At 38.7% G+C, this 23,857-nt stretch overlaps 1 protein-coding gene across 2 annotated transcripts in view; it reads right to left on the bottom strand.

Moving 5' to 3' along the window:
• EMCN (endomucin) overlaps positions 1 to 23,857 on the bottom strand; it is a 133,769-nt gene that overhangs the window by 75,329 nt on the left and 34,583 nt on the right. For both annotated transcript variants that reach the window (XM_004009670.6, XM_012179619.5), the window contains exon 2: positions 11,019 to 11,138. In XM_004009670.6, the coding sequence (XP_004009719.1) occupies positions 11,019 to 11,138 (120 nt within the window). The remainder of the gene's footprint in view (positions 1 to 11,018; positions 11,139 to 23,857) is intronic.

Here is a 23,857-nt window from a genome sequence, read left to right as displayed (position 1 = left end):
TCTGCTGCACCCAGAACCCATGCAACAGTCCACTGCTGACCCATACCTCTGCGGGAGACATTCAAACACAGTTCTGTCTCAGTCTCTGTAGGGTCTGGGTCCTGGTGTGCACAATGTTTGTTTGAGCCCTCTGAGCATCTCTGGTGGGTATGGGGTTTGATTCTAATCATGATTTCATCACTCCTACCATCTTGCTGGAGAATTTCCTTTGCCCTTGGACCTGGGGTATCTCCTCAAGGCAGAAGCAGAAGATAAAAGAAGAGGTGGCAAGAATACACAGAACTGTACAAAAAGATCTTCATGACTCAGATAATCACGATGGTGTGATCATTCTCCTAGAGCCAGATATCCTGGAATGTGTAGTCAAGTGGGCCTTAGGAAGCATCACTACAAACAAAGCTAGTGGAGGTGATGGAATTCCAGTCGAGCGATTTCAAATCCTAAAAGATGATGCTGTGAAAATGTCGCACTCAATATGCCAGCAAATTTGGAAAATGCAGCAGTGGCCATAGGACTGGAAAAGGTCAGTTTTCATTCCAATCCCAAAGAAAGGCAATGCCAAAGAATGCTCAAACTACCACACAATTGCACTCATCTCACGTGCTAGAAAAGTAATGCTCAAAATTCTCCAAGCCAGGCTTCAACAGAATGTGAACTGAGTACTTCCAGATGTTCAAGCTGGATTTAGAAAAGGCAGAGGAACCAGAGATCAAATTACCAACATCTGTTGGATCATAAAAAAATCAAGAGAGTTCCAGGAAAACATCTATTTCTGCTTTATTGATTATACCAAAGCCTTTGGATGTGTGAATCACAACAAACTGTGAAAAACTCTTAGAGATGGGAATACCAGACCACCTCACCTGCCTCCTGTAAATCTGTATGCAGGTCAGGAACCAACAGTTAGAACTGGACATGGAACAACAGACTGGTTCCAAATCAGGAAAGGAGTACATCAAGGTGGTATATTGTCACCCTGCTTATTTAACTTATATGCAGAGTACATCTTGAGAAACGCTGGGCTGGGTGAAGCACAAGCTGGAATCAAGACTGCTGGGAGAAATATCAATAACCTGGAAGAAAGCAAAGAAGGGCTAAAAAGCATCTAGATGAAAGTGAAAGAGGAGAGTGAAAAAGTTGGCTTGAAACTCCACATTCAGAAAACTAAGATCATGGCATCTGGTCCCATCACTTCATGGCAAATAGATGGGGAAGCAGTGGAAACAGTGTGAGACTTTATTATTTTGGGCTCCAAAACCACTTCAGATGGTGATTGCAGCCATGAAATTAAAAGATGTTTGCTTCTTGGAAGAAAAGCTACGACCAATCTAGACAGCATATTCAAAAGCAGAGACATTACTTTGCCAACAAAGGTCTGTCTAATCAAAACTATGTTTTTTTCCACTAGTCATGTATGGATGTGAGAGTTGGACTATAAAGAAAGCTGAGTGCTGAAGAACTGATGCTTTTGAACTGTGGTGTTGGAGATTCTTGAGAGTCACTTGGACAGCAAGGAGATCCAACCAGTTCATCCTAAAGGAAATCAGTCCTGAATATTCATTGGAAGGACTGATGCTGAAGCTGTCCAATACTTTGACCACCTGATGAGAAGAACTGACTCCTTGGTAAAGAACCTGATACTGGGAATGATTGAAGGCAGGAGGAGAAGGGGATGACAGAGGATGAGGTGGTTGGATGGCATCCCCAACTCAATGGACATGAGTTTGAGTAAGCTCCAGGAGTTGGTGATGGACAGGGAAGCCTGGCATGCTGCAGTCCATGGGATCACAAAAAGTTGGACATGACTGAGCGACTGAACTGAACTGAAACCTTTGTGTAGCTTTACTTTTTCCATATCCCATTTTTGTCCACCTTAAGAAATATAATTACTGAATGCTTAGGTGGCCCAGTAAACACACACACACACACACACACACACACACACACACACACACACACACACACACATTTCACCCACATTTTTGTATAACAGGCCTCCAAAGCAGATCTCTATTGTGCAGATTGTTACCTGGGTATGTTGAAACATGCAAAAAAAGTTGTAAAAGTAAATGATTTAAAATCATTTTATATTTCCTAGTGAGAAAAACTACTTGGTCAATAGGACCTAGGAGTAATATGATTTTTTTCTCCAAAATAACATTTAATTTTATTGACTTAGTTGTGACTTTGAAACTTCTAATAACCATAAATAATAAAAGAATCTGAAAACTCATGTAATTAATTTTTTCATTTATGAAATATTGAACTCCCACTCTGTTCAAGGCCATCTCCAAGGCTTTGGAGGGCAGTATCTAACTCTAAAGTCATTTTGGTTTTTTCCGTGCTCCTCCTCCCACTCCCTGCAGCCACCACATGCTCCAGCTGGCCCTTAGTCATCTTTGTAACCTATGTTACCATGAAGAACAATTCCTGGCACAGAGTAGGCATGTAGTAAATGCTGTTTCAGGGAAGATGGCACTCATACAGGATAGAGGGACCAACCAAAGGATAAAGATCTTTAAGCAGTGAACACAACTGACTGGTTTGCTACTCACAATAGCATTCCTTTTTTTCTTAAAGCATGTTAGAATGTCTTTGTGAATAGGGCACAGGCTCTACTTTTACTATGTGACATTTATAAAATCTTGGTTCTTATATATATATGCATGATGTGTTTGAGGGAGGAACTATTTAGCTCTGCACAGTTTACGTGATACTTTAAAACCCTGGTCCAGCCTAAGTTTTCAAGGGTAAGCTGGCTGGAGCTGTATACTGGAATACAGGAGGGAACCATAAGAGGAAGATAAGATCTTTGGAGGGTTGCTGAGGACAAACACCTCTAAGCAGGTGGTGAAGGTTTGATTTATTGCTCACTCCTCTTTCTTCACTGCTTATTAGGGAATATAGGTTATTCTAGTAACAGAAACACAGAAGGCACTGGCACCCCACTCCAGTACTCCTGCTTGGAAAACCCCATGGATGGAGGAGCCTGGTAGGCTGCAGTCCATGGGGTCGCAAAGAGTCAGACCTTACTGAGTGAATTCACTTTCACTTTTCACTTTCAGGCATTGGAGAGGGCAAGGGCAACCCACTCCAGTGTTCTTGCCTGGAGAATCCCAGGGACGGGGGAGCCTGGTGGGCTGCCGTCTATGGGGTTGCACAGAATCGGACACGACTGAAGAGACTTAGCAGCAGCAGCAGCAACTGAAAGTGACTGTAATAGGCAGATTCTGTGTGTTATAATGTGGAGAGCAATTGAGACTATCTAAAATTTTTCTACACTCGATATGTGGTTATATCTAAAAGAAGAAACCAACAACAGAAATGTTATCGCTGAAAGTTAGGTTTGAGATTTTGCATTGTCCACTCACATGATCCCAATACCTTAAGGTAAGGATTTTTTGTTTGTGTGTTTTTTAAGGTAAAGATGTTAAAAATATAAATTAAGTGTCCCCTCCAGCCAAACATAGTGCCTTTGTTTTCACCTCATCACTATTCTTGGTCCCAGTAATAACATTAATTAAATTCTTACCATAAATAATAAGGGAATCTACAAACTCCTGTAATTAATTTTTACATAATGATTATCATTGTGCCATTATGTTTTATTGACATATATTTCATTTACTGCTTGAAAATCAAAGACACAGAGATGATAACAGAAAATAATTAGGACACATAATGGTAAATAGAAAAAATGTGTATCATCTTTGAGTTTCTGAAGTTCTGGACCCTTTTCTTTTATACCTATCATGTTTGACAGTGAGAAGAGATGGAACAAATTTGAGTTTTGGCTCAAGTATTCATCAGAAATCTATTTGGCTCTGTTTCATCTTGGTCTTTAGAAAATAGAAGAGTTAAGTGGTTGTACATTTCTGATGTTCCTGGGACTTGTGTGTGAACAGTGATCTTGGGATGATGCTGATGATCTCTATATATAGTCACTGTAACAATTTCCATAACACAAAAAGGGTTAGTGTATTTTAGATTTATTATTAATGTATAAATATTCATTTTCAAATATGGGTAAGCATTTTAGTAAAATTTTTTTCATGTACTAAAAATATTAAAATTCTGAAGTACAAATGCATCTTTATTATTGCAAAATTAAAGTGTTGCAATATCTAATGAGGATTGTTATGTCTGTCAATTATATGCACAAAATTAATAATACTATGTAATAGTTAACCAAAGAAATAGACTGAATTTAATATGAACATTAAGAGATTATATTTATATTTGGGGCTTCCCAGATGGCTCAGTGGGTAAAGAATCTGCCTGCAGTGCAGAAGATGCAGGAAACATGGGTTTGATCCCTGGGTCAGGAAGATTCCCTGGAAGATCCCCTGGAGGAAGACATGGCAACACACTCCAGTATTCTTGCCTGGAGAATTCAATGGACAGAGAAGCCTGGTCAGCTACAGTCCACAAGGTAGCAAAGAGTCAGACACGACTGAAATGACTTAACACGCATAGCTATATATATCTTTTAGGGATACATCATTTTGAGTCAACAAATGTTTATAAAAGATTAAATCATAAGAATATAATTCTACTCTGTGAAAAGTGGTTTAGTAAAGTATCATTCATAATATTTTCCAAAATAACCTTTTAGAGTTGTGTTTAATTCCATTTAGAACACAAGAGTTTTAAGAAAGTGTCTAATTTTGGAACATGTCATAACTTGTGAAGATAAACTACAAGCAAAATGTCACCTTTACTACTTTGAAATTTTATAAAAAGGAAAAAAAAAAAAGTAACAGAGATATCCCAAGTAGTTCAAGTTAAATTCAAACTTCACAAAGAATACAAAGACAATGGATAAAAGAGAAAGATATGGAGAAAAATGTGGTCCCCAAGCCTATTTTTTCCCCATTAATCATATAAGAAAATTTACAAGAATGCATTTTAAAAGTCTTCCTTATAGTTTTATCTTTGTTTCTAGAGTGAAAGTGCATCTTAAACACCACCACAACTGGCCTCCTATAGGGAAGAAATGGCCCAAAATCCCTGGTCTCTCTACTACCTCAATGGAAACTGAATGTCTATTTACTATCAAAAATTTGAAGTATCTGTGCTGAGAAGTTTTATTTCTGCATTATGATTCAGCTTGTTAAAATATCTGCCCATTAAGTGTTTTTAAAATGTTGAATAATAGTTATATTTTAATAATGAAATTGCAGGTGTATTTTTAAAATTTCCTTTTATAATGATGATATTCAGTGTTGACCAAATGTTGATTTTAACCCTGGCCATTTGGCCTTTGAATAAAATGCACAGAGCATGTGATACACATCTAGAAATAGATCAAATCCCATCTCTCTAATTGAGTAAACTTCTGCAAACAAGCCTGCTCTTGGCAAAGCTCTATCAGCACCTGTGCCACCGTGACTACATCACTGCAAGGATTCCTATCTTGGCTGCACATTTTCCATTTTTCTAATGATAGAATTTCTGCCATTGTCACAAGGAAGAAAATGTATGTATTTTAGATAAATATGAACATTTAAATCAACTATCTTTTGACCTTTAAGGAGAAAATCTGATGGGGACAACTTAAAATGAAAATAAAAATGTTTCTCCATGTTGTATTTTTTGGTAAATCCTTTATGTCTAAAATGACCTTGGTGGCCGTGAGGAATGGGGAATAAAAATAAGTTCACTATAGATATACTTTTTATGGTATTATAATATAATTTAAAAGTGGTTACTTTGAAGAATGAGACAACATAGAAAACTCCTCACAAGCCTGAAAAGAGAAAGCCATATATCCTGATACGCTGGTTAGAATACGAGAATTTGAGGCAAATTTTCCATGGTCTTCTTTGTTGTTGTTTAGTCACTAAGCTGTGTCCCACTCTTTGAGACTTCATGGACTGTAGTATGCCAGGCTTCTCTGTCCTCCCCTAGTTACCAATGTTTGCTCAAATTCATGTCCACTGAGTCAGGGATGCTCTCTAACCATCTCATCCTCTGCTGCCCCCTGCTCCATTTGCCTTCAATCTTTCCTAGCGTCAGAGTCTTTTCCAATGAGTTGGCTCTTCACATCAGATGGCCAAAGTATTGGTGCTTCAGCTTCAGCATCAGTCCTTCCAATGTATATTCCTCATCTGTGTATTAAGTATATTGTTTTTAGGAGCACAGGCAATATCAATATACTAAGTCCAACTAACTTATACCCTTAATATACAAGTGGTGATCAAGTAAATCAGATAAGAAAGAGTTCCTTTCTCTTCTCCACTCTTGTTCCTTCATTTTCCTTCATCTGCAATGGACCCCTAGCTGCCTGATGTCTTCACCCATCTCTTCCACCATGCCAGACTTTGTTTCTCATCCTGGATCCCAGTAGTTTGTGGACAACAGAATTTGTCTTCCCTTTTTCATCTCTTCTCCACCATTATTCTTTCAGCTGGTTTCTTCAGAGACCCCAGAATGTACTCATTTCCTTCTTTTTCCCACTGTTCTATTAGATTTTAACCCTTAAAGCCCTTTGAAGTGGATTTTAAATGATACTAGATACAGTGCCTGATGAACTATGGAATGAGGTTCGTGACATTGTACAGGAGACAGGGATAAAGACCATCCCCATGGAAAAGAAATGAAAAAAGCAAAATGGCTGTCTGGGGAGGCCTTACAAATAGCTGTGAAAAGAAGAGAGGTGAAAAGCAAAGGAGAAAAAGAAAGATATAAGCATCTGAATGCAGAGTTCCAAAGAATAGCAAGAAGAGATAAGAAAGCTTTCTTCAGTAATCAATGCAAAGGAATAGAGGAAAACAACAGAATGGGAAAGACTAGAGATCTCTTCAAGAAAATTAGACATACCAAGGGAACATTTCATGCAAAGATGGGCTCGATAAAGGACAGAAATGGTATGGACCTAACAGAAGCAGCAGATATTAAGAAGAGGTGGCAAGAATACACAGAAGAACTGTACAAAAAGATCTTCACAATCCAGATAATCATGATGATGTGATCACTAATCTAGAGCCAGACATCTTGGAATGTGAAGTCAAGTGGGCCTTAGAAAGCATCACTACAAACAAAGCTAGTGGAGGTGATGGAATTCCAGTTGAGCTATTTCAAATCCTGAAAGATGATGCTGTGAAAGTGCTGCAGTCAATATGCCAGCACATTTGGAAAACTCAGCAGTGGCCACAGGACTGGAAAAGGTCAGTTTTCATTCCAATCCCAAAGAAAGGCAATGCCAAAGAATGTTCAAACTACCACACAATTGCACTCATCTTACACGCTAGTAAAGTAATGCTCAAAATTCTCCAAGCCAGGCTTCAGCAATACGTGAACCGTGAACTTCCTGATGTTCAAGCTGGTTTTAGAAAATGCAGAGGAACCAGAGATCAAATTGCCAACATCAGCTGGATCATGGAAAAAGCAAGAGAGTTCCAGAAAAACATCTATTTCTGCTTTATTGACTAGGCCAAAGCCTTTGACTGTGTGGATCACAATAAACTGTGGAAAATTCTGAAAGAAATGGGAATACCAGACCACCTAACCTGCCTCTTGAGAAATCTATATGCAGGTCAGGAAGCAACAGTTGGAACTGGACGTGGAACAACAGACTGGTTCCAAATAGGAAAAGGAGTACATCAAGGCTGTATATTGTCACCCTGCTTATTTAACTTCTGTGCAGAGTACATCATGAGAAACGCTGGACTGGAAGAAACACAAGCTGGAATCAAGATTGCCGGGAGAAATATCAATAACCTCAGATATGCAGATGACACCACCCTTATGGCAGAAAGTGAAGAGGAGCTAAAAAGCCTCTTGAAGAAAGTGAAAGAGGAGAGCAAAAAAGTTGGCTGAAAGCTCAACATTTAGAAAATGAAGATCATGGCATCCGGTCCTGTCACTTCATGGCAAATAGATGGGGAAACAGTGGAAACAGTGTCAGACTTTATTTTGGGGGGTTCCAAAATCACTGCAGATGGTGACTGCAGCCATGAAATTAAAAGACACTTACTCCTTGGAAGAAAAGTTATGGCCAACCTAGATAGCATATTCAAAAGCAGAGACATTACTTTGCCGACTAAGGTCCGTCTAGTCAAGGCTATGGTTTTTCCAGTAGTCATGTATGGATGTGAAAGTTGGACTGTGAAGAAGGCTGAGCACCAAAGAATTGATGCTTTTGAACTGTGGTGTTGGAGAAGACTCTTGAGAGTCCCTTGGACTGCAAGGAGATCCAGCCAATCCATTCTGAAGATCAGCCCTGGGATTTCTTTGGAAGGAATCATGCTAAAGCTGAAACTCCAGTATTTTGGCCACCTCATGCGAAGAGTTGACCCATTGGAAAAGACTCTGATGCTGGAAGGGATTGGGGGCAGGAGGAGAAGGGGACGACAGAGGATGAGATGGCTGGATGACATCACGGACTTGATGGACGTGAGTCTGAGTGAACTCCGGGGGATGGTGATGAACAGGGAGGCCTGGCGTGCTGCGATTCATGGGGTCGCAAAGAGTCGGACACGACTGAGTGACTGAACTGAACTGAATTCATTAGTATTAATTTGGGAAATTTGATAATGACACTGTAGCTTTGTAATAAATGTTCTTATTTTTTGTGATGCACACTTAGTGTGCAGAGGTAAAATGGCATACAGTTTGAATTGCCTTCAAAATATCCAAAAGCAAAATACAAAGAGAGAGAGAAAATAAAGGAAGAAAAGAAGCAGGATAAAGGAAAAGAGGGAGGTACAAAGCAGGAAAGAGGGAAAGAAGAGATGGTGGGAGGATGGAATGAAGGAGAAAGAAAAAGAAAAATGAAGCAAATGGGGTAAAAGCTTGATGATTATTGATTCTGAGAGATGAATTAGAGTATTCTTTATTTGTGGGTACATATGGACATCCTTATAATAAAAATTTTAAAAAAGAAAAACTCTTATGGTCTATTACCATTTTCATAATTGGATGTGAATAATTTAAAACTTACTTGGACAACTTTTGAAAAACAGGCAGGTTAGTTTAGTTTTTATTACATGGGCAATATAAAGCAGTGAAAATGTCCCTCATAAGGAATTAGGAGAAGTGTGTGTGTGTGTGTGTGTGTGTGTGTGTGTGTGTGTGTGCGAGCACATGATTTCAAATGTTCTATCAAGTGTCCCTCAACAGGAGCTGCCAAAGGTAAAGTTGATGTAAAGGTCTCCCCCGTTATGTTTCAGATGAGTAGGTATAGAGTTTCTCTTTCAAGTGAAAAAGGTAAGGTGAATTCTTGGTATCAAAAATTACAATTCTGGATTCTTTCAGTGAAACCTCCACCTCCACCCTTTCATGATCACTTACCATAGTGGTCAGGACTTGTGTTATTACTTAGACAGTGTTATTCATCATAGACCATTGTAGGCAAGCTAGGGATCTTCCCACTTAGAGGGTATATGTCCCCAGTAGTTACCAACAAACCTGTGGAACTTTAACTCTTTGGGGCTTCATGGAACATCTGCACTTACCTTCTCTGTTTTCTGGTTCTTTTGGGGGGATATTATTGATTACAAGGGCTTTCCTGGCAACTCAGATGGTAAAGAATCTGTCTGCACTATGAGAGATGCAGGTTTGATCCTTGGGTCAGGAAGATCCCCTGGAGAAGGGAATGGCTACCCACTCCAGTATTCTAGCCTGGAGAATTCCATGGACAGAGGAACCTGGCAGGGTACAGTCCATGGCATTGCAAAGAGTTGGATATGACTGAGTGACTAATGTTTTCACACTATTGCTTGTAAAAGTAATATGTTTTATCAAAATCAAACAATTTTAAGCAAAGGACTCATTTGGCAACTCAGAGAGACTGAAGGGAGATAGAGATTTTATATATATAATATTATATTTTATTATATATATATCTTTATATAAAAATATGCACATCTATATATATGGAGAGAGAGATATGCTTTGTAAAAATTAAAATAAAAAATGAAATAATTCAGCCTGTGGAGTGTTGGTTGAAGGCCTCATGGTCCCTGGCTCCCTGGTCATCATTTGGAGTTTCCCTTAGTTGGTAATGCAGATTGTACCACATTTTGAGAATAAATCCCCTGTGCTGCCCTCAATGTGTAATGTAATACTTTCTCTTGGTTCAGTAAAGAAGTTCTAAAGGTTGGTTTGGTTTCACATTAGATTTAGACAGTTTGGAAACAATGAACTATAACATAATACCCCTTTTCTCTTGAGTATCAGCATCACACTCAAGTCCAGTGAACTAGCCCTTATCAACCTTCTGTATGTCTTAGAATGGAAGTTAAATGAGGAATATGAGGGTAAGAAAGACAGCAGTGGAGATTTCTGTTTATTAGGGTACATGATTTTTAGGTCTTTCTGTGACCTTAGCATGAGAACTATATTTCTGCCCATAGGAAATCAACAACATTTCTATTTCCCCTGCTCCACTGTTTACTGGACCTGAATGATATGCCTCATTTTATGTTTTCTTCAGGATGGACAATGCATTATGTGCTGGGTTAATCATCTCTTGAGTTTTTAACTGAATGATCCTAATGGCTCACTTTATTTTTCATGGATGATAAGGTAATTTTCTTTAATACCAAGAGCCATAAAACATGATACAGGTGTCACTCAGCCCAGTAGCCATAATGATGACACTGCTACTGAAATGTACTGGTCATATCTATTATCATCCCAGCGTCACTGATAAAATCAGTCTGTTATTAATACAGTTCCACCATGTTAGCTGAGCTGCTTAAGTGGGGAACTAGAATAGTTAGAAAGATATTTTTGTGACTGAGAAATGATAATTTATCTTCTCTAAAAATAAACTTTGTATGCATAACCCTCACAATAAGATCATTCTCAAACAAGAAGCGACCCCAAAAAAGAAGTCCACTATGATCTCAGGGCTCTGTATTCAATTCAAAATAACACATACATTTCAAAATAGGGAAATAACCCAGACTTTCATACCAAAGATACAAGATTCCCAAATAATTTTCCTATGATTAAATTATATGGATGATAATTTTATTGTTAGAGTAAATTTCACGAAAAATTAATCCTACCTTCAGTAGATATTTCAACAGTTGATTTCTCATCATTTGGTGATGTTGTGGTATTTATTGTTGGTGAAATGGTAGTTGCTTTAGACGTTGTTGATAGTGGAGTGTTTGCAGATGGGGTTTCTGAAAAAAATAAATTGTGTTAAAGTAGTTTCATTAAAATTTACACTTATTTTGCTGAGAAACATTCTAGTATATTTAAACGAAATGAACTGTATGTATGGTTTTGGAATTAATTTTCTAATTGTAAAAGAATTCAACCTTGAGTTCAGTATTCATTCATTCATGCCATCAGCTTTTCACCAATGGCATGAATTTTTAAGATGATTGCAGGAGTGGTCTGTGGTTCTGAAAGAAAATAATATCTTACAAAACTAGTGAGGAATACATGTGTAACTTTGACACTTAATTAAGCCAACTAAAGTAACATTGTCAAGTGAAATAATTAAATACTCTCTGGGCAGTGTTTACCAAGTGTTTTTATAGCAAGTTATTGTTCAGTTCAGTTCAGTCTCTCAGTCATGTCTGACTCTTTGCGACCCCCAAACCACAGCACGCCAGGCCTCCCTGTCCATCACCAACTCCCGGAGATCACTCAGACTCACGTCCATCAAGTCCGTGATGCCATCCAGCCATCTCATCCTCTGTCGTCCCCTTCTCCTCCTGCCCCCAATCCCTCCCAGCATCAGAGTCTTTTCCAATGAGTCAACTTTTTGCATGAGGTGGCCAAAGTACTGGAGTTTCAGCTTTAGCATCAGTCCTTCCAAAAAAATCCTACGGCTAATCTTCAGAATGGACTGGTTGGATCTCCTTGAAGTCCAAGGGACTCTCAAGAGTCTTCTCCAACACCACAGTTCAAAAGCATCAATTCTTTGGTGCTCAGCCTTCTTCACAGTCCAACTCTCACATCCATACATGACCACAGGAAAAACCATAGCCTTGACTAGACGGACCTTTGTTGCCAAAGTAATGTCTCTGCTTTTGAATATATTATCTAGGTTGGTCATAACTTTTCTTCCAAGGAGTAAGCGTCTTTTAATTTCGTGGCTGCAGTCACCATCTGCAGTGATATTGGAGCCCCCAAAAATAAAGTCTGACACTGTTTCCACTGTTTCCCCATCTATTTTCCATGAAGTGACGGGACCAGATGCCATGATCTTCGTTTTCTGAATGTTGAGCGTTAAGCCAACTTTTTCGCTCTCCTCTTTCACTTTCATCAAGAGGCTTTTTAGCTTCTCTTCACTTTCTGCCATAAGGGTGGTGTCATCTGCACATCTGAGGTTGTTGATATTTCTCCCGGCAATAAATCCTGCTTGTGCTTCTTCTGTGCTGTTTCTCATGATGTACTCTGCATAGAAGTTAAATAAGCAGGGTGACAATATACAGCCTTGACGTATTCCTTTTCCTATTTGGAACCAGTCTGTTGTTCCATGTCCAGTTCTAACTGTTGCTTCCTGACCTGCATACAGATTTCTCAAGAGGCAGGTTAGGTGGTCTGGTATCCCCATCTCTTTCAAAATTTTCCACAGTTTATTGTGATCCACACAGTCAAAGGCTTTGGCATAGTCAATAAAGCAGAAATAGATGTTTTTCTGGAACTCTCTTGCTTTTTCCATGATCCAGTGGATGTTGGCAATTTGATCTCAGGTTCTTCTGCCTTTTCTAAAACCAGCTTGAACATCAGGGAGTTCATGGTTCATGTATTGCTGAAGCCTGGCTTGGAGAATTTTGAACATTACTTTACTAGCGTGTGAGATGAGTGAGTGCAATTGTGCAGTAGTTTGAGCATTCTTTGGCATTGCCTTTCTTTGGGATTGGAATGAAAACTGACCTTTTCCAGTCATGTGGCCACTGCTGAGTTTTCCAAATGTGCTGGCATATTGAGTGCAGCACTTTCACAGCATCATCTTTCAGGATTTGAAATAGCTCAACTGGAATTCCATCACCTCCACTAGCTTTGATCGTAGTGATGCTTTCTAAGGCCCATTTGACTTCACATTCCAGGATGTCTGGCTCTAGGTGAGTGATCACACCATCATGATTATCTGGGTTGTGAAGATCTTTTTCGTACAGTTCTTCTGTGTATTCTTGCCACCTCTTCTTAATATCTTCTGCTTCTGTTAAGTCCATACCATTTCTGTCCTTTATCTAGCCCATCTTTGCATGAAATGTTCCCTTGGTATCTCTAATTTTCTTGAAGAGATCTCTAGTCTTTCCCATTCTGTTGTTTTCCTCTATTTCTTTGCATTGATTGCTGAGGAAGGCTTTCTTATCTCTTCTTGCTATTCTTTGGAACTCTGCATTCAGATGCTTCTATGTTTCCTTTTCTCCTTTGCTTTTCGCTTCTCTTCTTTTCACAGCTATTTGTAAGGCCTCCCCAGACAGCCATTTTGCTTTTTTCCATTTCTTTTCAATGGGGATGGCTTTATCCCTGTCTCCTGTACAATATCATAAACCTCAATCCATAGTTCATCAGGCACTCTTATCTATCAGATCTAGTCCCTTAAATCTATTTCTCACTTCCACTGTATAATCATAAGGAATTTGATTTAGGTCATACCTGAATGGTCTAGTGGTTTTCCCTACTTTATTCAATTTAAGTCTGAATTTGGTAATAAGGAGTTCATGATCTGAGCCACAGTCAGCTCCTGGTCTTGTTTTTGCTGACTATATAGAGCTTCTCCATCTTTGGCTGCAAAGAATATAATCAATCTGATTTCGGTGTTGACCATCTGGTGATGTCCATGTGTAGTCTTCTCTTGCGTAGTTGGAAGAGGGTGTTTGCGGTGACCAGTGCATTTCCTTGGCAAAACTATATTAGTCTTTGCCCTGCTTCAGTCTATATTCTAAGGCAAAATTTGCCTGTTACTCCAGGTGTTTCTTGACTTCCTACTTTTGCATTCCAATCCCCTAGAATGAAAAGGATATCTTTTTTGGGTGTTAGTTCTAAAAGGTCTTGTAGGTCTTCATAGAACCATTCAACTTCAGCTTCTTCAGCATTACTGGTTGGGGCATAGACTTGGATTACTGTAATATTGAATGGTTTGCCTTGGAAATGAAGAGATCATTCTGTCATTTTTGAAATTGCATCCAAGTACTGCATTTCAGACTCTTTTTTAATATTTTTAATCTATGTCAGCCTCAGAAAGTATTAAACAAGTTACATTTTTCATGGAGCAAAGGTGCAATGAATTACAAGAAAGAACCAATTAGCTCAAAAGTCTGATGTGGTTAATTTTAATGCTACACTTATTTTTCTTACTTTCCAACTATGTTAACTAATGCACTCCCAGGTGCACAGTGGATAAGAGATATGGGAACTTAGCAACAAGCATTGGCCCAATAATGAAATCCTACACCAGCACTACTCTAATAACTTTTACCTCTTTAAAAGACTCTATGTTCTAGGCTTTCCGTGCCTCTCATAGTTGGGAGGCTATAAATAATCATATGCGTAGTTGCAAGAGTCTGGGTATACCTGCCAAGCAAGCTAGAGTGCTAACAGAGGGATTTTGATTGGAAATATTCTTCTCATGTCCAGGAGACTTATTAGCTATAGCCCTAAGTTAATTTTTTCCAGAGAAAGGTGGTCAGGAATAGCCTCCTGTTAATGTCAGAGGAGTTGGTGAAAGTCATGAAACAGTAAAACAGACAGATTCTGGTTTTGGGGTAGATGCTTGAGAAAGCCTAGGGAGCCCCTTGAGTTCTGAAGCCTTGCTTAACAGTTCTCTTCCACATGACCTTGTCATGGGGGGGGGGATCCCAGCATGGGATCCCAGCATGGGAGTCCCGTGGTGGCTCCCAGCATCAGACCTTGCTTCTATCACCAGTCACATCCACAACTGGGTATTTTTTTTTTCTTTTTTGGCTTTGGCTCCATCCCTTCATTCTTTCTGGAGTTATTGCTCCACTGATCTCCAGTAGCGTGTTGGGCACCTACTGACCTGGGGAGTTCCTCTTTCAGTATCCTATCATTTTGCCTTTTCATACTGTTCATGGGGTTCTCAAGGCAAGAATACTGAAGTGGTTTGCCATTCCCTTCTCCAGTGGACCACATTCTGTCAGACCTCTCCACCAAGACCTGCCTGTCTTGGGTGGCCCCATGTGCATGGCTGAGCTTCATTGAGTTAGACAAGGCTGTGGTTCTAGTGTATTTAGTAAATACTAAAATCTTAGTACTAATTCGTTTCTACCTGGGACATAGCATTCTCCTTTCTTTCTCTCCTCTCCCCCTTCTCTCTCTCTCTCTCTCTGTATATATATATACAGATATAGATAGATATATGTGTGTGTGTCTAACTATATATGTAAACTTATTGTCTCTTTGGAATATATTAGTAGACAATAGATTAAAAAATTCAACAACTGCTACAAGCCTAAATTCTTGGCACTAGAGCCACCATAAACCTGCCTTTTAAAATGATTTATTTCTCTCAATTGTAATAGTCAAAAGCACAGAAGTGAAGACAGTACAATGTTATATATATTATATATTTATTTTTAATAATTATTTTTGGCAATAGAAAGTCACTGTATACTATCATGTGAATTGAATCGCCAGTCTATGTCTGACGCAGGATGCAGCATGCTTGGGGCTGGTGCATGGGGATGACCCAGAAAGTTGTTATGGGGAGGGAGGTGGGAGGGGGGTTCATGTTTGGGAATGCATGTAAGAATTAAAGATTTTAAAATTTAAAAAATAAAAAACTAAAATTTAAAAAAAAAAAAAAAAAGAAAGAAAGTCACTGTCTTACAAAAACTCTTAAAATGCCCATTGCAATATTTTTAAAAGTGAAGCATGTAGGACTTCTCTGTGATCTATGGAAAGATTTGTTTCACACAATATTATTGTAATTTTTTAACATTTATACAAGCATATGGGGTTTCCCAGGTGGTGCAGTAGTAAATAATCTGCCTGCCAATGAAGGAGACACAAGAGATGTGAGTTTGATCCCTGGGTCAGGAAGATTCCCCTGCAGAGGGAAATGGCAACCCACTCCAGTATTCTTGCCTTGAAAATCCCATGAGAAGAGCCTGGTGGGCTACAGGCCATGGGGTCGGAAAGAGTCAGACACGAGTGACCACACATACACACAAACATACAGTCATACAAGTGGATCCAAGGAGTTCAAACACATGTTGTTCAAAGGTCAGTTGTATACAGAGTCAGAGAAACACATGTTGATAAGAAGGTGGACTCTGAGTAACAAAAACTTACGTTCAAACTCCAGTCAAACTGGGTATGTCACTACAGTCAATGCATATCCTTCACAGAACTTGTCAAATTTGAATTTAAATTTCATTCAAAATTTTCCTCTTTGAATTTGAGGAAAAAACAATAATCTTGAAAGTCAGTGAAAAGCAATATTTGAGATGTCACGAGATAAGAGTGTTCTTCCTGTTTCATTTTATAGATTTGAGGGGCTTGGGAGTGTTAGTGCTTAGCTCTGACTTTGTTTACAAAGAGCTCACAGAAATTGCTTGACATATTCAGCATATACTGGCATGCTCTGTACAGACAGGAACAACAGCATTGCCTTTTCACAGGCTTTACCGAAACCAAATCAAAGCTTTTTTCACCTCTGGAGATACATCCACACCCTTGGTCTTACGACCCTCCCCTCCTGCTGTGCAATTTCTAGCAGATAAAAGGAACATAGCACATATGAAGTTACCTTTGCTCTATTAATTAGTCATTTTGTTTTTGCTATCTTTCTTTTTGTCTTAGAGTCCATGATATAATACTAATTTCTAAGTTTAAATTGAGATTGAAGAAGTTATTCAAAGAAGCACATACTACTTGGATGGGAATTTCATCTGTAAATAGCTTGAATGATTTCTCTCTTTGACTTGCTAAATAGAAAACAACCTTAATTTCTGAGTATAATCCACAACTCCAGAGATATTTTTCATATTTCTTTTTTCCCTTCCTTACTTATTCTTTCCTTCTTTCCTTTCTGCTTCCACACGCTTACTGGTAGCCAGTAACTATGAAAAGCATAGTTAAACAGTGAAAGGCTTTATGTTGTACCAAACAGTCACACTTAAGGAGATTTTAATATAGTAGGGAATATGTCTGTATACAAGAAATAAAAAAGAATACTCTGTTTGAGATGTGTGTAACAGTTTTTCTCAAACTTTGAGTTATTAAACAATTAAAGAGAAATTTAAATCTATTTAATGTACTGCAGTCAGAGCATTAGAGTAGTTTTGTAAATAATGAGAGTAAATGTTGTTTCTTGAAGCTTTTGCTTAGGAGTGTGTGTGTGTGTGACGTATGTCTGAACGAAATGTGTGCCAGTGCAAAATGTATTTCTTACAGTGATCCCAGCTAAAAATTTGAAAACTGTGGGACAAGAAAAAATTGAGGCAAGAATTTATAACAGATGACTAATCTTCTGGCATGATTAAGGAATGCTTCATGAGAGAGTTGACAGGGGTTGGAGCTTGAAGAGTAAGTAACATGTTCGCACAGAAAGAGGAAAGAACATGAGTGAAGGTATGAAATGGGGAAATGAGAGGGATTTGAAGGCAGGCAAAGAGCTCTGTTTGGCTGAACTGCTATTGCTATGAGAAGACATGGTGGATGTATCTGGTAAAATTCTGGAGACCAGATTATAAAGGACTTTAAATACCAACCCAGAGACATGGGACTTTACCTACAAGTTTGTTTGGAGCAATGGGAAGAGACTAAAAGGAAATTCAACTGGAGAAAACATGACTGGGGAATGAGGAGGGCAGAGAATGAGAAACCACTTGTTGAACTTGAACTAGAAGCTCTCATTTTTATGTTTAGCAATGTCGTTGGCCCTCTTGAAGTCGTCATGTGAAATCAGTAAGTTCACATGTATAGTTTGAGGCAAACTAGTAGGGAAATTTCTAGCCACAAATTTCTACCACATAATTAACATAGTAAGATTAAGATATTTGTTGCTGTTAAGTCACTAAGTGACTCTTTGTGAACGCATGGACTGCTGCATGCTAGGGTCCTCTGTCCTCCACTATCCCCTGGGATTTGCTCAAATTCATGTCCATTGAGTCAGTGATACAATCTAAACATCTCATCATCTGCTGCCCCCTTCTCTTCCTGCTCTCAGTCTTTCCCAGAATCAGGGTGTTTTCCAGTGAGTCAGCTCTTCACATCAGATGGCCAAAGTACTGGAGCTTCATCATCAGTTCTTCCAATGAATATTTAGGGTTGATTTCCTCTACGACTGACTGGTTTGATCGCCCCTTAAAAATCTTCTCTAGCACTACAATTTAAAAGCATCAATTCTTCGGCCCTCAGCTTTCTTTATGGTCTAACTCTCACACCTGTATGTGATTACTGGAAAAACCATAGCTTCGACTACATGGATGTTTATTGGCAAAATGTTATCTCTGCTCTTTAATACATTATCTAGGTTTGTCATAGCTTTCCTTCCAAAGAGTAAGCATCTTTTAAATTACATGGCTGCTTGACCTCACATTCCGGGTGTCCAGTTCTAGAAGAGTGACTACACCATCATGGTTATCTGGGTCATTAAAGCCTCTTCTGTATAGTTCCTTTGGATCCTTGCTGTATCTTCTTAATCTCTTCTGCTTCTGTCAAGTCCTTACAGTTTCTGTACTTTATTATGTCCATTCTTGCATGAAATGTTCCCTTGGGATCTCCAATTTTCTTGAAGAGATCTCTAACCTTTCCCATTGTATTGTTTTCCTCTTTTTCACTGTTCATTTAGCAAGACTGAGCTATAATGTAAGGCTTGTCCTCGTCTTCTTCTTTCTACATGTTTGGCCACTGATTTCCCAGCACTCATAACCGTCTCCATTACTAGTTCTTCAGATTGTTCAATAGAGAGCATTTCTTCTTTTGGCAAGGATTGACAAATAACCCATATAAATATGGAGCATCACTATGTTCCAGGTAGCATGTGAGTACTTTCTGTGGATTATCTCATTTAATCCTAACAAAGACCCTACATAAGCTCATACTCTTATGATCACCATCTTATAGGTAAGGACACTGAAGCTGAAACATGGTAAGCAGCTTGCTCATATTGTACACTGGGAAGTAAGACAGTTGGGGTTTCAGTACAGACACTCTTGACTCCAGAGAAGATACTCTTAACCATCACACATCTGGCCACAGCATGGTGGATTCATGCCAAGCCACACTCCCCGCAACCTGCTTTCTGCCTCTGACAAGGTGTCATATTAAAAGTGTGGAAGTGACTAGACACACTGATGTTTTGACCCCATGAAAGGATGAAGAAAGAGACAAAATAGCTCACTTTTTCTTTTTAATAACAAGGATTCATACCGTCATGTACATATAAATAAACAAATATATAAGATGTTTCCATATTAGACTTAAAGCTTCAAAGGATATTTCTAATCTTTTAGTGGTGTTTAAAATTGAAAAATAAAAACAGACTTATTGAGGTTTAAAAAAAATTGCAAATAGAAATTTTCTCTCCTGATATGATGGAAAAGATTTATTCTAACTACCACCATTAATGGAGAAGGAAATGGCGGCCCACTCCAGTATTGTTGCCTGGAGAATCCCACTGATGGAGAAGCTTGGTGAGCTGCAGTCCATGCGGTCACAGAGTTGGACATAACTGAATGACTGAAACACACTGCCATTAAATTTTGTTGACCAGGGTATGAGTAACTATCAATTATGCTTTTACTCTATTATCTGTAAATTTATTCTAAGTCTGATTTGATCTTATACTAAACTGTTGAGGGAAATGGTTTATTCTGAAGTATTTTCTCCTCACAGGACACGGTGTGGTAGCATTTTTTCTCTCTTTACCTCCAAAATGTTTAAAGATAAATTTAACAAGGAGACCTGTGCTTTATGGCTTTGCTTGTGCCAAACCAGAGACTGCTGCTCTTGAGAGAAACGGATGGTGCTTCATCCCCATTCCACCTTATACCAATACGCTTACACTGAGAGAGCACAAGGGATGCAAAGCACAAGCTTCTTACATTATGAAAGAATGAAGCATTATTGGGATTTTAAGGACAATCGCTGTTTTAATCACAAAATAAGAACTTTGAGAATTCAGTTTATGGCTAGAAACCAGGTATCATATTTTCTCCTGTTTTCAAATGATCAAGTCATTGACTCCAATCTTCTTAACACGTTTTGTAATTACATTTATAGGAACTCACAAATAATCTCTGAGAGTCAGAATTTCATCCATCGTCATAATGAGCAACTGTAACCAAAAGTAAGGGGGTCCAGTTGCTTGCCGCTCAAAAGCCGATAAAGAGGCAAGGTTGGAAAGAGGAAATGAATAAATAAATAAAGAGGAAAGTTTGCTTTATCTTAGATGCTGGCAATCCACAGTGAGGGGAAGGTGGACTCCTGTCCAAAGGTCAATTACAACCCCCAGCCCCCTGCACACTGACAATCAATGGGCAAGCACTTTTATAGACGGAAGAAAGATGCTACAAGCAGAAACAGCTTGGCTGACTCTGACAGTCATCTTGAAATTGGCCATCAATGGTCTGACCAGTGTCATCTTGACTGTTCTAAGTACAGTTAATCTTCAGTTCCAGGGTTGGTTTGTTCTCATTTCTTTGAGGCCAGTTCTCAAGAGTGTGGCACCTCTTGCCACACTCTTGCCACATGTCTTGGCTACAATCTGGTCATAATGTAATTAACTTCTTCTACCTGGTGGGGGTTTCAGTATCTATAAGACAGCTCACAGGATATGGCTCAGAATATTATCTATGGCCCTTGAAGAGGAACTAGAGGTCCTTAACTATGCTTAATGACTAAACTATTATTATTTCATTTTATTGGACTGTTTTCTTTTGTTTCTTCATGTTGTCACTGCTCTGATTAAACTTATTGTTTGGCTAAAGTTTTTCCACAGACAAAAGGCAGGCGAGGGTGTGGGGGTGGGGGAGTAAGGACCATAGGGTTCTACTCTGATTGAAAATTATTTCCCCATCTACCTTTTCCCCTACCAAGTCTGTGTCTAAAGTCCAATGAAAATCCATTACTAGAAACTGATCTTGATTTTTCTAGATCAATACAAACACTGAATGACAGTAACTTAAAATTCTAGAACTTGAAACCTGGAACAAACTTTTAAAAAATACCCTAATGTAATAGAATCCACACATTTTACAGCTTAGAAAATGTATGAATTTAAGGGAGTTTCAAAGATCACGGCACCAATTAGTTAAATTCCTTCTCTAATTCTACTCTTTGTGTATGTGGAATGCACTTGTGGCAGAGACGCTGCTGAAGTTTTCCTTTGAATTATCTGAGAAAATATTTTTTCTTAGCCAGTTCTAACCATAAAGACAATTTCAGACATGGTTTTAAGTTCTTTAAGGAAACAATGGTTTCTTTATAAACCTTCAAAAATACCATTATTAGGTAATAACTTAATAAACTAGATTAATTGCTTTATGGAACTGCAGGTAAAGTAGATAATTTTATATTTCAATAACTTAGAATGTATTACTTCTACTATTTCCTATTGTCTTCATGCAATGCCACTTCCTATAAATACCACCCCTTAGACTTTTGGAAACGTTTACAGATTATATATTGAAATAAAGTGATTGTCAATCTTCATTTATCACTCGCAGATGTTTCTTCACTATGCATTACAGCTTATAAATGAATACAGATCCACTTCCTATATTTATATGTGATGGCAATGCATAAATCTGGATGTTATAAATAGTGATAAGGTCCTTTTTTGTAGTACTTTGTCAGTAATAGCATAATTTTTGCTCAATATTGTACCCTATATCTTCTTTGTCTGAAAAGAAGTAACAAAGAATTAGCAAAGTTTAAGTGGAAAATTTCAATTTTCCTTCACACATGAAAATATATCAAAATATTAATTATATAATACAGTATATTACAAATGTATACATGGATAAGTAAATATATTTGTATATTAATATAACAATAATAAATGAAATATGACACCACTTTCTATATTCTCATCAAAAGAGAACCTTCATGAAAGATAAGGGACTGATTCCTTTAAATTATCAGTGTCATATCAACACATTGCCCTTTGACACAGCAAAGGTCACTTTGGCCTACTTCCAACCAAATGAAATACAGTTAACTTTTTTCCTCAATTTAAAGAAAACAATTATTACATGATGATTTCTTCTGTCTGCATTGGTCTGATAATTTCAATATTTTCTATATGAAGTGCATAAGTAAGCTACTAGCCAATGAGACTTTTACCTCAACAAACATTTGTCTATTTTAATAGAGGCTAAGCAAAATTAAAAATATGTTTTTCCTAGAAGAATTTAGACTTTATTTTGATACCCAAGCTACATATATATGAAACAGCTATAAGGTTACATCAAGGTGCTGTATAAAAATGTTGCTGGAGCTTCCCAGGTGCCTCAGTGGTAAAGAATCCACCTGCCAATTCAGGAGACACAGGTTCAATCCCTGGTCCAGGAAGATCCCACACACCATGGAGCAGCTAAGCCCGGGTGCCACAAGTACCGAGCCTGCGCTCTGGAACCTGGGAGTCACAACTTCTGCGGCCTGTGTGCCCTAGCTCCTATGTTCTGCAACTAAAGAGTGGCCCCCGCTCTCCACAGCTAGAGAAAAGCCTGCACAGCAATGAAGGCCTGTGCGGCCTTCAGTAAAATAGTGAAATGAATCAATAACATTATTTTTTAGTGGTGCTATATAATTAATACTGTGTTTAGTTTGTTGTAGGCCAGTTCAGGGAAATCGAAGTAAGGTTGTGTCTCTCTGTGTCTGGGATAAATGGAATCCTTCTCCTGGTGGAACAGATTTCAAGAGGAATCAGATAATTTTGCATGAGAAGGAAAGAAAAACAAAATTGTTTCACAGCAGAAAAAGAAGTTAAGATATTCAAAAAGAAGGGGAACGTCAATAGTGCCAAGTGAAAAAGAGACTATACAATATAAGGCCTGACATGGGCATTGAGGATATTGCACACTTAAAAGTAGCATCTTTGGGGAGAGGAAAACAGGGAAATTTCATTTTAAATGAAAGCATTAAGAACGCTTAAAAAAAAGGATTTGAAGTTTAAAGTATTTTTCTATTAAGGCTAAAAAAATACTATGGCAAACACAAAAGGCTTGGGAATGCTTATCTTTCGTAGGTGGAATGAATTTGGGAGCTAAGAAGAAAATCTCATCTCTGACGGGAAGAAGACATGCAGATAAGTGGGCGAGAGCTCTGCCCCACAGAGGAGTCTCCTCAGGTGGCCAGCCATCTGTGAGTAGGGAGGGAGCGCCAGGCCTGGCAGGCTCGGGCATGGACAGGTGTCTCAGCCACCTGGCCCTCTGGGGAGCGCAGGAAGGCAGCACTGCGCTTGTGAGTTTCTTAAACAGAAAACAGTAATATCTGCAAAACGGACCCGCAGATCCAAGGTGCTTTGGCTGACAAACGGACGGAGGCTCCCAAGGCAAATTTTCTCCATTCATCCAGGTGTCAGGTTTGAAATTATGGGAGTTTGCAGGGATTTTTTCCTTCACAAAACAACTGTGATTCTTTGAAGATCAGGCTCCATAATTGTGGACTCTATTATAAGGGGATTTTTATATGCTGTACCAGGTGTGAGGTGTGTCAGCTCTTTGAGGTATAAAAAGGCAAAGGTTATATTTTAACATCTATAAGAATGGGAGTATTCAGGGAAAGAAGTGACCTGGCCATATTCCTGGGCTCTAAGACAACCATCGCGAGGACCCTTCCTGCCGTGCTCTGCTCTGACTCCAGAGAAGAACTGTGATTCTGTGATTCGGAAATCTTCCGGGGAAACCCGATGCTTAGGCTTCACATGCAGGTTCTGGTCACCTCCAGCAAACTTTACAAGCAAGTC

This window comes from Ovis aries, chromosome 6 (assembly GCF_016772045.2).
Source record: "Ovis aries strain OAR_USU_Benz2616 breed Rambouillet chromosome 6, ARS-UI_Ramb_v3.0, whole genome shotgun sequence".
Taxonomy (NCBI): domain Eukaryota; kingdom Metazoa; phylum Chordata; class Mammalia; order Artiodactyla; family Bovidae; genus Ovis; species Ovis aries.
Note: the sequence above shows the minus strand (reverse complement) of the source record. Positions and strands in the feature narration are given on the sequence as shown.